The sequence below is a fragment of the Chionomys nivalis genome, chromosome 10, assembly GCF_950005125.1.
Source record: "Chionomys nivalis chromosome 10, mChiNiv1.1, whole genome shotgun sequence".
In the NCBI taxonomy this organism is placed as follows: Eukaryota; Metazoa; Chordata; class Mammalia; order Rodentia; family Cricetidae; genus Chionomys; species Chionomys nivalis.
The window spans coordinates 46,805,514-46,820,421 of NC_080095.1; the positions used below are offsets into that span (position 1 = coordinate 46,805,514).

At 45.2% G+C, this 14,908-nt stretch overlaps 1 protein-coding gene across 1 annotated transcript; it reads left to right on the forward strand.

Moving 5' to 3' along the window:
• Positions 1 to 606: 606 nt before the first annotated feature.
• Positions 607 to 1,799, forward strand: LOC130882263 (protein SET-like). The gene has a single exon (XM_057782170.1). It carries the CDS (start codon positions 607 to 609, stop codon positions 1,585 to 1,587), a length of 981 nt encoding a protein of 326 aa, XP_057638153.1. The 3' UTR covers positions 1,588 to 1,799.
• The last annotated feature ends 13,109 nt before the right edge of the window (positions 1,800 to 14,908 follow it).

Consider the following 14,908-nt stretch of genomic DNA (forward strand, 5'->3'; position numbering starts at 1 on the left):
TATATTAGCCTTAATATGTTATTAATTATGTATTATTTAATATACTGTAAGCTTTGAGTGCTATGACAAAATCCCACAGACTGGTGTCTTTCATAGCATACTTTCATTTTCTAACAATTCTCTGGGCTGGAAGTCTGAAATGAAAGTCCTATTTTCTTGACTCATAGATGGCCACTTCCTGTTTCCTCACATGGCCTCTCCACTGTGAGGAGTAGCATTGCCTCACCTTTTTATAAAGACAGCCACCCTACAGTCTTCACAGATCAGGGCTGCACCCTCATTTAACTCCTTACAGCCACTATCTCTAAATGCAATCCCTTTGGATATTAGGGCTTCTTATATGAATTTGGTCAGGCAGGGGGAGGGTGTGCAGTTCAGTTCACAGTATTTTGCTATACTGCTGTGTCTATAAATCATACGGAGAGATAGGATGAACTTGGAAAAGATTATATAAACTGAGATGTGGCCATGTTTGTAACTTTCTGTGGAAAGTTCATTAACTCACAGATTCCTACTCCAAGAATGAAGTTGGCATGGCTCAAGTCTCTGAGGAAGAAAGTAGTGACATGTACCCTTTGACCCAAAGACAGAAGGCATGATCTCAAGATGCAACATTTGGGGCTGCTCACGTCAGTTCAAAATTTAAAGAAGGGTTCCTGCGAGTTTCTTCCTGCTCTCTGTGTCTGTCCTCTGGCCTCTGGCCACTTCCCTCGTGTCAGGGCCCCGAAACAGCAATCTGCGCTTCTGCCTCAGTCCAAGAAACCCAAATCGGCTCCTTCCCCGAAACTGGAGGACAAGTCTGCCTCTCCCGGCCTGCCGAAGGGAGAAAAAGAACAGCAAGAAGCAATTGAACACATTGACGAAGTACAAAATGAAATAGACAGACTTAATGAACAAGCAAGTGAGGAAATACTAAAAGTAGAACAAAAATATAACAAACTCCGCCAACCATTTTTTCAGAAGAGGTCAGAATTGATCGCTAAAATCCCAAATTTTTGGGTAACCACATTTGTCAATCATCCACAAGTGTCTGCACTGCTTGGGGAGGAAGACGAAGAGGCTCTGCATTATTTAACCAGAGTTGAAGTAACAGAATTTGAAGACATTAAATCAGGTTACAGAATAGATTTTTATTTTGATGAAAATCCCTACTTCGAAAATAAAGTTCTCTCCAAAGAATTTCATCTGAATGAGAGTGGTGACCCATCCTCAAAGTCCACTGAAATCAAATGGAAATCTGGAAAGGATTTGACAAAACGCTCGAGTCAAACACAGAATAAGGCCAGCAGGAAGAGACAACACGAAGAGCCAGAGAGCTTCTTTACCTGGTTTACTGACCACTCTGATGCAGGTGCAGATGAGTTAGGAGAAGTCATCAAAGATGACATTTGGCCAAACCCCTTGCAGTACTATTTGGTTCCTGATATGGACGATGAAGAGGGAGAGGCAGAAGATGATGATGATGATGAAGAAGAAGAAGAAGGCTTAGAAGATATTGATGAGGAAGGAGATGATGGCGAAGAAGATGAAGATGAAGATGATGATGAAGGGGAAGAAGGAGAGGAGGATGACGGCGAGGATGACTAGCACAGAAGACTGATGGATTCCGACTCTTTTTTATTTTCTTTTTATTTTTTAAATTTCTCCAGTCCCTGGGAGCAAGTTGCAGTCATTTCCCTCCTGTCCCCAATCCCTCTTGTGCTCAGTCGCCCTGTTTCTGAGGTCTCGCTTCTCAATACCATGGTTCTCAACTTATTTTTGGGGAAATGTCTTGAGCAAAATACAATGGGAAAAGAATCTCCACTACTCTGTTCTACATTCATTTTTATCTTTTCTTGTCTTGAACTGTGGATTCAACACCACCACCACCGTGCTCTGTGGGAAAAAAGAAAAGCCCTCCAGCCCCTTTGGCTCTGCTGGAGGCTGGGGGGTGCTAGGTCCCTGTGTAGTAGTGCATAGAATTCTAGCTTTTTTCCTTTCTCTGTATATTGGGCTCAGAGATTACACTGTGTCTATGTGAATACAGACAGTTAGCATTTACCAACATGTATCTGTCTACTTTCTCTTGTTTAATAAAAAGAAAAAAAAAGAAAAAAAGGGGGGGTTAGAAGGTCAGCAAGGGTGGGTTTGAAGTGTCTGGGGGGGTAAGTGGGCATTGTGACAACATGGCTTCTCCTTTGGCATGTTTAATTGTGATGTTTAACAGACATCCTTGCAGTTTAAGATGACACTTTTAAAATAAAATTCTCTCCTAACGATAAAAAAAAAAAAAATTTAAAGAAGATGTTTGCACTTGCTCGTGGAGGCTTTTGTTTGGAGATCTCAATTGTACCAATTCTAGTTAATATTTATTGAGCAATTGACCCATTTGCTAGCAATATGCTAAGCCATCCTGGTGCATTTTCTCATTGAATTCTTAGGATTACTCTATGAGGTGAGAGGGTTGTTATACCCATCTTATGGAAAAGTGCTTTTTGAGGCCTACAGTGGATTATCAGTTAGTCAGAGGCTACATAGTCGGTGTACTGTAAAGTCTAACTTCAAAGTTGGTTTGTGAATGCCAGTCTGTGCCTTTTATCCCACTCTGTGCTTGCTCTCTTGGGAGGAATGTCCTAGAAGGGTCAATAAAGAGCAAGCCCCACCCCCACCCCCACCCTCAGCCTGCTGACCCATCCCTAGCCTACATAGCTCCAGACACAAACACCTGGAGAGAGGGTTCCATCTGCAAGGCAAATCATGAGGAGAAAGCTGTTGGGTAAGGACGGGGGCTTCTGTGCAGCCCCTTGTATTGTTTCCATGAGCCTTGGCTTTCTCTTCCCCCTGGCTCTGCCCAGGTGCAGCAGCAGGCAGAGCCAGGCATCTTCCAGTCCCAGCAAGCTCGCCAATTTGTTATCGTGCAAACCATTCGTGCCTAGTGGTATCGTTGTTGTAATGGGAAAGAAGTTCATCCATTTCCAGTTCTGCAGTGTGGGCAGACTTTTAAGGGCTCTGTTTCCATTCACGTATTAATTTCCTTCCTGCCACAGCTCCAAATAGCTTCTGCTCCTAAGCATGCGCCGTTCTGCTCAGGCTGGGGGGAAATGGAGTAATATTTCGCTTGTGCATCCTTCCAAATGAGACGAGGGTAAAAAGGCCTACTCTAGTCCGTCCGCTCTCCAGACCATACCTGAAGGAAGCTAGACAAGATAAAAATCTAAGTCCTTTCTCAAGAACACTTTCTGCTTTGGAGAGTTGATAGGAATGTTCTCTCTCTCTCTCTCTCTCTCTCTCTCCCTCCCTCCCTCCCTCCCTCCCCCCCCCCCCCTCTCTCTCTCTCTCTAACAGTTGTGTTTCCTTTCTCTCTGGAACAACAGCACAGGTCTAAGAAGAACCTAGCTCAGATACCATGTCCTTTGTGAGCTCTTAAGGCTGCACAGGAACACATTTTTCAAAGTCTTTTCCCCATTTCCCTCAAAGAGCGCTAGGTTGAGCTCCTGCCAGTTGGCCACCCTACACCACAAGGCTTCGGCTGGCATTCTGTCCCCCACATCCAGACGGTGCTATGGTATTATCTCATGTTTGACAAATGGGGACAGTTTGTCTTTGTGGCCTCAATGGGTAGACTCGGTCAGAGTTAAACTGTTGGCCAAGGAATAAAAATCCCTGAATGGATCTAGACCTTCTGCAGCTGCTGTCCTCCATGCCCCGTGCCGGCTGCTCTGTGCCAGTGTCACTGTCCTCTGAGAATAAGAATGACGATGTCCAACCCAGGAGAGGGGACATGAATGTCCTTCACTGCCCCGACACATTGTTTGTTAAAGCCCTAACGTCTTTTGCAGATGGTTCTTCCTGATTTCCTCTCCCTCCTGTTCCAGGAGCTAGTGACTTTCAATTACTGCTTTCTGAGCGGTGCTGTGCTTGTGTGCACAGCCAGCAGTTTGGATGCTCTTTGTATTTGCAGAACTTTTTTTGTGTGTGCTCTCTCGGGCTTGCTACATGACGCTACTTAAAATCCACTGTGTGATCATACTTTGGGTCCCATTTACTTTCAGGCTTCTGGGCCTTCAGACCCATGTGTCACCTCCTGGGCTATGAATTATTCATAGATGCTCATATTCTTGAGTTAGAAAAAAACTCAATGGGGGTGGGACTGAAAGATGGGCAGGCAATCATAGCTCTGATTTGTAAGCCCAGTGCCCTCTCTACTCACAGGCTATTCCAGAAACGTGACTGAAAAAAATTCCTACAGCAAAAGGACCCACCTCTTCACCAAAGGGGACTCCAAGTCCCACTGGGAGCACATCTTGTAATCTCTGAGGTTAGTTATATTTTTCTCTGCCTGGCAGGAATGGGTCAGCAGTGAAATCAGGCTGCATGGGTGGGAGGCATTTCATGTTGCGAGGGGAGAGTTGCAGATGTGAAACCCGTGCCAGCTTGAATCTGATGAGAAAATCTTAGAGACATGCCTCCATGTTGGATTTTAGTCTTTGCTATTATCAATCGCTTTGTTTTCTCAGCATTTGAAGTTTGCTCGTGGCACTGATTTGTCTCTCAGCTTCATGGTTGTCTTGGGGCTGGAATAGTACCTGGTCTTGTGGTCAGTTTCTCCTCCAGATGGATCAGCTGATTAAGCGTGAGGTGGTGTGGATGGCAGAGAAACCAGAAAAGTTCCTGATAGGGGGTGAATATTTTGAAGTTAACGAGACTACAAAATGTTCACGACTGTGTAATATAGTTTAAGTAGCTTAAAGGGAAAACTCTCTGGTTAGAAAAAGCGAGGCCACATATCAGCTGTCTTTGGGCAAGTATCTAATATCTGAAAATGACCCTGTATAGGGAAAAGATAGAGAGACATGGGGGACTTTAAAATGAGATATTACATTTAACAGCAGCCACCTTAAATAAGGGTTTGCGAACCAAGCCTTATGAGCAAGGCATCGAGTGGGAAATGATTAGTAACCTGAGGTGACGTGTAGCTAGATGTGCAGGGTGCTTGGTGTTGAACGAAGCCGTCTCCGTGACAACCACACTGTCATCTACTGGGCTGGCACCCCCAACAAATCCCCTAAGGCATTATTTTTCTTTTTAGTTCCACAATTCCCTGGCCATTCAGGGTTCATCAATAGGAAAAGCAAGGAGTTTCTTCTTTTAAATCTGAAAGTAATTTTTTGTAATTTCAATGACTCCATGAACATCTTTTTTTTGGGGGGGGGTTTTCAATACCAGGTTTTTCTGGCTGTCCTGGAACTCGCTCTGTAGACCAAGCTGTCCTCATACACACACACACACACACACACACACACACACACTCACAAAAATCCTCCTGCCTCTGCCTCCCATGTGCTGGGATTAAAGACGTGTGACACCACCGCCCAAACCATGAACCTCTTAAAAAAAACTGTAGATAAGATGGATATCTCCTCATCTCTGTTCTCATTTCTATTCCAGAGGTAACTCTCACTATCAGCTGGATGGGCCCTGTGCATCTTACACTGCAATAAACATGGATATTGCTATACCTGTGTTACATGGTTGGATTTTTAATATATGTTATCATGGTGTGTGTCATTTCAGACCTTGATCTTCATCGCTTATTCAGTTGTAGGTTTTGAAGATCTTTCCTTGTCAGTACACATAATGCATTAAGCAAACAAACTCAAATCCTGTCATAAAAGCGGCTGGGAGCACAACTCAGTGGTCCAGTGGTGGCGTGGCAGGCACAGGGCCCCTGGCTTAACACTGAGCACTGCAATAAACAAGCCAATTAATTTTTTTCTATGAGCCAATGTATTCAGCCAACTCCATTTGGGTGCTCACTTAAGTCATTTCCCATTTTAGTAGCTACTGTCAAATTACTCTGAAAAGCTTGTAATCCTGCCACCAGAATAAGGAAATAAGTTGGTTTGAATTTTGTAGATGTTTTCTTGGGTTTGGATGTTCATTTTACTGCTTAGTATTCAAACCGAGTGCTTTTGCTGTGTATTTATGGGCCATTTGTACTTTCTTGTCTGTGAACTGACATTTTATATCGTTACAATATTTCCCTATTGGACCCTTTTGTGATCACTGGAGGTTCTTTATATATTTTGGATACTGATCCTTTACAGAAAGCAGTTTACCCTTTTGCCTTCTAACGTTATCTATGATGTTTTCAGCCGTGCAGATGCCCTGGTGTTAACGTGGTCCAAGTTATTAGTCTTATACGCGCTTGGGATTTTAGCACATTGTTTAGAAACCTCTATTATGCCAACTCGTGTGCGTTGAGGGTCTTCCTAAACCGTGTCGTTTCTTTTGGCATCTAGATTGTTTACAATAGAGGCTCTAGGTTCAAAGGTCGCACTCACTTCGGCAGTATCTCAACAATCCATATGGAACTGCCACCTATTCAGCTGGCCCAGACCTCCAGGAGCATGCGCGATCCCAGAACTGTCCAGCAGAGGGTAGTGTCTGAGCAGGTCTGCTTGTCTCCATTTAGGGCCAGGGAGGGTTCCGTGCCTCACCAAGGGGAACATTTTTAACTGTTCAGAAATTAGTCAATTCCAGCGTGAGAGACTGTAACTGAGCCAAGAAAAAGACCAGGAGCAAAGTCTGTTTCTCTGTGTCCCCCACAGTGGGAAGTGAACCGGGCCAAGGGGAAAGTGTTCTGGCAGCCTCTGTGTTTTAAGGCTTCTGAGAGGGCGCAGATCAAAGCACGCCAGCATCACAGAGGGTTTTCTCCAAGGGAAGCTTCCACCGCTGCTTAAGTCTGGTCCACACTCCTGAGATGAAAGCTCCGGAGGAAACGCTATTTACTGGACAAACAACAGGCGGGATGGAGACATATGACCCCAAACTTAGTCTGATTTCATCGATAATTCAGAATCTTGCCTCCTTTTGTTTGAGGGGTAGTGTGAAGAGAGACCAGGGGCCAGAGGCACTGTTAACTTCACAGGGGGAATCCCAGGAACGACCAAACAGTACTGTTCAGCCCAAGTTCCCTTCTAGCCTCCCTAGAGCACAAACTGAGCTAACAGCTCTGACTTCTGTTGGTTTGTTTAGTATTGTTGCTGTGAGCTCTAGCTCACAGAGTGTGCACTAGCAATGAACGTCCTAGACCTGCATAAACACATGAGCGAACCTGAACAAGCCTTTGTGGTCCTGGGTGGATTTTCCCTGCTTGCCACTCTGAAACTGTGAACGTTCCCCTGGGCCTGGCTGTCTGTGTGGATCCAGACAGTGGGCCCAAGGACACACTAGGCTTCTGGCTTGCTGGTTCTAGTTCTGGCTCTTCTTGGGCCGACAGGGAGGCGTGGTGTGAGAGTGTGGCTTCCATAAAAACCTCCGGGAGGCAATCAATAACAGGAATAACTAGGCGTACAGTCCTCTCCCCCATCCGGGCCTGGAAGTGTTGTTAAAGGTTTTCAGATAGGCAGTTGCCATAACCCCTTTGGGTTTCCATTAACACTGCTTAGAATCAGCCCCTTGGTTAATTTATCTTCACTCCTTTCTTTGGAGAACACTCTTTTATCTCTCTGCCCAAACTTTGACTGATACAGAAGCCGAGATCCATCTTAATTCCTCCTGCTTAAAACGGTCAAGTGTCCAGTCGATGTTAGCTGTGGTTTTGGACTCCCTCTTCGACACAAATAATTTGCAAGTCCGGTAGTGGCTGATGTCTTCGTGCCTTCCCAGGCTACAGATCAAGACATTGTAAATCTGCCTTTAAAAGTCCTGCTGGAGAGACAGGGTCTGCCTGGGTTGGTAGAGCTTGTGTGATCAGGATGTTTGATCCTTGATACTGCTCTCCACCCCATGCCCTCAAAAAAAAAAAAATCCTATCTATACACATTTTCTGCAATTCTTTGGTACTTTGGTGTTAGTTTCTCAGAGTCCCTTTCCCCCAGGCTCAAAGAAATGTCTCGTTTGCTGTAAATATTCTGCAATTCAGTCATAAACTTTGAAAGCAAGGACCTGAAAGATGAAAGGACCCAATCTGGAGACCTGTGATACTTTGACTGATCCATTAAGGGATGGTTGGAGATAGTTGCCAGAGACGTAAATCGCATTTATATGCTGCCCTCCCCTTCAGGGAGGGGGCTGCAGTCTTGTAAGCTAAACAGGCAATAAACTGCCACTCTAAGTAGGTAGAGATGTGTAGTTTTTGTCCCTCCAGCAGACAAACATGGCTAAGTGAGCTGGTCTCCCCGCCCCCTTCTCACCTTCTGCCTGCAGCTGCAAAGGCTAAAATGAAGCAACAAACCCCAGAAACAGTGGCAGAAGGAGAAAGCCCCCAATCGATTCATTGGGTGACCCCAATAACTGAGAGCTGTTAGATTCCTGTTTTAATTAAACCCTGAGGTTGTTTTGTTTGGTTTTCTTGTGGTATTGAAACTTGAATCAGGACCAGGCCATGCTACCACTAAGCTATATCCACGGCTCTTTTTAAATTTTAGTTTGACACAGGGTCTCACTGTATAACTCAAGCTGGCCTCAAGTTTGAAGGCTTCCTGCCTCAGTGTCTCTGCTAGCTGAGATTACAACCCTGCGCCACTGTGCCCAACTACTGAATCTTGGTTCCACAGATAGTCCTAGATTCTGTCACCTGCCTTCTTAGGTGCTTTTCTTATTCCAGGGGCCTGCGCCTCTTATCTGGGCCCCTTCCAGCCTTGTTCTCAGCCCTTGTGTACTGCCCCAGAGGTGTTCTGACACCTACTTGTCCCTTTATCATCTATAGTCTAGAACCGTTCAAATCTCTGGGTCTGTGTTCTGCTCCCTGCCTCTGCCCAGAATTTGCTGAGAGTTCCCTGAGCCACCATAATGGCTTCACTCTACTCTTTCCATTCAGATGTGTGGTACTGATGGTGGCGCCACAGAGTTAAGACATCAATGCTCTTAGTCTGGAGAGAAGCCTTGGTGCTGATGAGAGCAGGCAGTGACAGGCAGGGATGCTGCGATATGGGATATTCTACTCCTTCTGGGTAGACCTCTCCCTAATTTGTTCTATCTTTTTATTGCTGGTGAAGTGTATGCCTTTACTCCCAACTCGACCTCTGGTCTGGAAGAACCCCTCTTCCTCCAGGCTCTCTGCCCTGCTGTCTCTTGGGACAACAGGCTGGGAAGTCTGGCCTCTGTTCCCAGCCGTACCTCCAGCTAGATGCAGAGCTTGAACGCTAGCAGTCTCCTGGGACTTCTTTCTCTCTGTTAATTATTGGCAATGCAAATGAAGCATTAAATTACAGGGAAGAAGAGATTTTGTTCAGAAGCTTGAGTTTTAAGAACCATTCTATAGGAAATCAAATGGAAACGAGAAATCCAAGCATGTAGGTTATCCTTCCATTCCTCCAAATGGTGGCCAAGATTGCAGCTTAGGTGCTGTGTCTAAGGCAGGGGAGCCAGGGTCTGGGGAGGTTAATGCTCTACACAGGGCTTTCCCAACCTTCCCTGAACATAGATCACCTACAGGGATTCTTCAGCACGGGTGTGTAACCTTACCCCCGGAGTTCTTATTCCTAGCAAGTTCCCAGGCACTATCGGTCTCTGGGAGCCATCTTGAAGACCCTCAGAGCTACCCTGTGCTCCCTTTAGCTTAGAGCCCCTCAACCTTCAAAGTATCTTGTCTCCCCTGGAGATCTTGTTAGATCTTATTAATATGGGTTCTGACACAGTGGAGCTGGAGACACACGGGCTCTGACACAGTGCACTGGAGGGGAGCTGGGGACACACGGGCTCTGACACAGTGCACTGAAGCGGGGCTGGGGACACACGGGCTCTGACACAGTGCACTGGAGGGGGGCTGGGGACACAAACTAGGTGAGGTTCTTTTCTTCTGTTTTGTCTTTTTTTTAAAAATTGATTTTTATTGAACTCTACATTTTTCTCTGCTAGAGACTCATATAGCTCAGGCTGGTCCCAAACTTGCTATGTAGAGAATAACCTTGAACTTCTGATTCTCCCTGCCTCCACCCCCCCAAATGTTGACATGTCCTACTGGGCATCAAACCTAGGGTTTCATGTATACTAGGCAGGAACCTTAGAATTTAAATTAAACTACATCCCTAGCTCCCAGTGGAGGCTTTTGTCTGAGCTACAGCAGGAAAGTAGGCTTTCCTTTATTCCTCTCTGCTGGGGAGTCCCTGGCCCAGGATGCTGACTACCATAAAGCAGAAAGCTCAGAGATAATTTAGCCGATCCTGGATGCAAAGTGTCTCTACTGGCTGTCCAGCTTGATGGAGGCTCGGAAAGGTGGACTCTATGCTCCTTGCTATGCAAGAGCTACTGGGCTGTAGCATATGGTGTCAGAGAATAAGTATGTCTGAGAAGCCTAAGCCTCAGGTGGAAGTGTGTGAACGGTTTGCCTGCCACCGCTGCATTGCGACAGTCTAAAATGACCACTGGGCTTTCTTCTATCCCATTGGCTTGGTTCTGAGCTCCCAGAGGAAAGGGACCTGCAGGTCGGGTGTGCGGAACTATGTAAGATTGGGAAGGTTGGCAAGTGAGGGACGTGAGAGTTTATACGGAAATTTTCCAGGGGAAAAGAACTGTGGAGCAGCTGAATCCTTAAACGTGAGGCTTCCCGAGCCTGTGTAGCTCCGCTTCCTTCTCTTATTAAATTGGCAATTACTGCTGCTTAGGGATCTCGGTGGAAAATGTTGGGCAATGTCTGCCAGCCTTCACAGTCAACTGTGGTACATAAATCAGTGTTATTCATCTCGACAAAGTAGAATGGTTGTCTCGTGTTTGTTGGACGGTGTCAACTTCAGCGGTGTACCTTAGAGCGAAAATGTCGAGCCCCTGGGATATATGCTGCATTTATCTTGTAGCCTAACCCTTTGTCTGTTCGAAAGTCTCTAGGATTTTAACTATGATTTGACAAATGAGATACAGAGCGTATCAAAAAGCTGATACAGGTGGAGCCCATGGAAGGCCAGCTGAGAAGGACTCATGTTGACTGGCCGGACAGGGGGCCTGTGAGCTCGGCTGGAAAAGAACAAGACTCGTGTCTCTCTCCCAACCCGTTCCTCAGTCTAATGCACCTCATTTATTGTTAATGCTGTTTCTGCTGGCTCATTTGCAAATAGCCTGAATAAAACATCAGCGCGGAGTGGGAGGGGCCCTCGCTGTCTTCCATCACCGCTCCTGCTACATTCCTGCCCTCCTTCCCTTTCCTCTGGTCCCTTCATTACTCTGATTAACAATCTTTATCTAATTGGCTTGTCGTGAAACAGCCAGATAGGACTCCTGGGCTCTTGCTGGGATGGTGAGGAAACAGCTTCAGGAGGCCTAGCCTTTGTTTTTGTGCTTTTTGCTTTTATGGGTAGAGTGGAAACCAAGCACTGAATGTGCCTGTGACCTTGGGGAGGGTGTGTGAGAGTCGAAGGCTGCTTGGTTCACCCCAGTGATAGGCTCTGTCCACAGAAGTTGGCACAGAAGGTTAGTCCAAAATAAACCATCCAATTCAAGTGAAGTTCTGGGTGATGGAAACTGGCTAGGAGGCAAATCTATGCATAACCCTAAATAAAGCGGATTAGAAAAGGGGACTTAGGCAGTAAGGTGCTCTCTACACAAGCACGAGGATGTGAGTTCAATCCCCAGCAACCACAGAAAAAGCTGGCCTCGGTAGCAGGCACTTAGAACCACAGCAGAGGAGGCAGAGGCAGGAGGAACCCTGCAGCTCACTGACACTCAGCCTAGCTAATCAATAAGCCCAAGGTTCCCTAAAAACAAGGTGGACAGCTCCTGAGAAATAGCTACTGAGGTTACCTTTGGCCTCTACACACACACACACACACACACACACACACGTAGGCACAGAGGCACATAGTCATGCATGCATAGCACACACTACACACAAAGCTAAAATAAAGAAAAAGCACTGTAAACCTACATGGTGGACTTGCCTCTCAACCACACGCATAACTAAGCAGGAAGTTTTGGCACTCTTACTAGTTGAATGTATTTCTTGAGTGTGTTTCTTAAGAATGTAATTCTTAAGCCAGTTCTAACCATGACCTTTAAAAACTTAGTATATCTTTATGTTTTTGAAATCTACACTTTCTACCTAGATTTTCTCTTGCCAGTTTTCTGTTTGAAGAACTAAGGATTTTTACTTGTGAAATTTACTACAGTCTGAATTTTGAGAATTGCATGTTTAAAGAACAGTTCGAAGCCAGGGAATAGTGGAATACATCCATAATCCTAACACTCCTGAGGCAGAAGCAAGCAGATTTCTATGAGTTCAAGGCCAGCTTGGTTTACATAGTGAGTCCCAGGACAGCCAAGACTACACAGTGAAACCCTGTCTCAAAAACAAACAAACAAGTAAACAAATAAGAGAAAAGAACAGTTTGATATGTTCCTTGGAGCTCTGTATTTCCTGCAGATTGGTAGCTTGGTCCACAGGCTTTATTAGGCTTAACTCTGATCCCTCTGGCAAGATTGTAGGCGATGTGGTGTTTTTTATTAGGAAGAGAATCTTGCCAGCATGTCTCCCCTTTGGTGATGTTAGTGGCTGTTAACATTCAATACCAGATCCATTAATTCACTGAGGGCGTTGCAAAATGGAGACACTCTGTCTCAGTCATTTTTCTTTATTGGTGGGAACCCTTCCATAAAGGGCTGTTCTCACTCAGCCTAGGATTCTGTGATCAGTTGCAGTCCACAACAGGAAGGTGGTACAAACAGTTTTATCAATTTTCAAAATAATGACTATGTGCCATCCATCCTCCAAAAGTGGTCAGCTCTTTTCCCCACCAAATATCAATGGGAACATGTGGATTTATATACTTTATGTTATAATTCTTATATTTTATCTTATATTTATAAATCTTATTTATATTTGAGTAGATTTTGTTCTTTCGACGGTTGTAGGGATTACACCTAGGGCACCACACTTACTAGACACATACTCTACCACTAAGCTACACCTCCATCCACTTTTTCACCTTCTGTTTTGAGATAGGGTCTCACTAAATCGCTTCAACTCATTCTGCGATCCAGATAGGACTTAAACTTTCAATTCTCCTGCTTCTGCTGCCTGGGACTGCAGGCACATACTTCCAAGCACAGCTTGGGTGGATTTAAAATACTTAAATGGAGATATATAATGCGTTGGAAGTTGAGGAAGCCTCGAGTGTGTGAAATCCTGAGTGACTATGTGTTGCGGACATAGGTACAGCCATGCCAGGTACCTCAGAGCCTCAGACCAGTGGGGAGATGGCAAAGCCTTCCTCACCTGAGGTTCAGAGCATGATGAAGCTTTTCTCAGGGGACTGAGTCTAAGTGTTGACAATGTATGCAGAAGATTTCCACCATAGCCTTTTTTCTCCTGGGTTCTACAGCTTAAAGATCGCTCCTCTAAATAGACTGCTCCTATCAAGATTGGTTAAAACTGTCTCCTTGATCCAGCTACTTACCAGAAACCCTCCCTGTAGGCAGTAACATTCCTCCTTAACCAACTGGATGCAATTTCTGTTCAATTTCTGGGGTGCCAGAGATTCTCCAGCAGAAAGCCCAGACTACCTGACCCCAGGTTTTGTGTATTCATCTTTTAGGTGCGTCCTTCAATCCCTCATTGTCCCAGTCAGGTCCTAAGTACCTGGAGCCACTTTTAGTGCTGGGCGGGTCTTCAATTAGCTCTGCGATCCTTCCCTACTACCTGGAAGAAGGTGGTATTCCAGGCTTATCTCCTACACAGACCTGAAAGTAGCCACTAAGCCCTCACACCTATTCCTAGGCTCTTGTCTTCCAGGAACTCTTTTCTACTGCTATCGATGTTCCTTGTTGCTCTGCTGAGAGCTTAGTTGCTGCTTTCTGTTGGACACAGCCGAGGAACTAGAAGTGAAAGAATCTGTCCGAGGTCTGTTCTGTTATCGTGGGGGTTTTCAAAGTTCCAATTTGTTCAAACACAATTGACATATTAGGGAGTGAGCGGAGCATGACAGAGTTTCCATTTGTCTATGTACAGGATTCTATAGAGGAGAAAGACGGGATGCATGCAGAAAACTGGATCCAGCCAAAGCAAGCCACATAAGAGTGTATAAGATATCAGAAGGGAAAAAAACAGTAATAATTTTTTTAAAGTCAAAGAGTAAGTTCAGACTACTTACAAAGCCTTCCACAGAAATAGCCAAATCCTGCTGAAATGGCACCTTTTAAACAGCCCGGTGACTAATTTGGTGACTTGCAATTTCCAGAGTCTACTGGCAGGTGAGGTTTGAAGTACAGAGCCAAACACAGCAGAAGTTCCCTGAGGGAAAAGCTTGGATGGTCAATCAGACATGCAATTCTGATGAATAGGCTATCTCAATGGACGCCGCCCAAAGACTGTGTCTTTCACAATGTGGCCCAGGATTGAAGGGCAATGATCAGTAACTCTGGTGTTTAGTGTGAGTGCCCGATGGAGGAGAGTGAACAACACTGATCCTTTCTTGAGGATGTGTCGTCCATCCAATTTGTTGAAGGTCTACTCAAAGGCAACAAAGGCATTATGGGGGCAGGGTCAAAGCTATTTCTGCTCTTGCCTCTAACCATGCACCTTCTGTTGCCCTTGAATGCCAGAGCTGCCTACAACCATGCCTTCAGACTCTAGGATCTACCAACGTAAGTTCTTTTTATAACCACTACCATACTTACGCACTATTGCTGGGTGGCTGGCTGGCACTACAACCGTGACATCAGGCTATGGGACAGAATGAATAGGGTGCCTGGATTACAAGTCCATGATCGTGATCTCTCAAAGTTTCTGAAGCCAACTGACTTCACAGTCCTACACTGGTAGCAACATAATACATTTCCATCCTGAAATTGTTTATCTACAAATGGCTTTCAGGCCTGACCTTGTTTAACCCTCCCAAGACAAAACCAAAACCAATTAACATGCCCAATAAGTGGGACAGAAATATACCCATCTTATAAATGAACTTGGAAAATAACCTGGAATATCTTAGAAAAG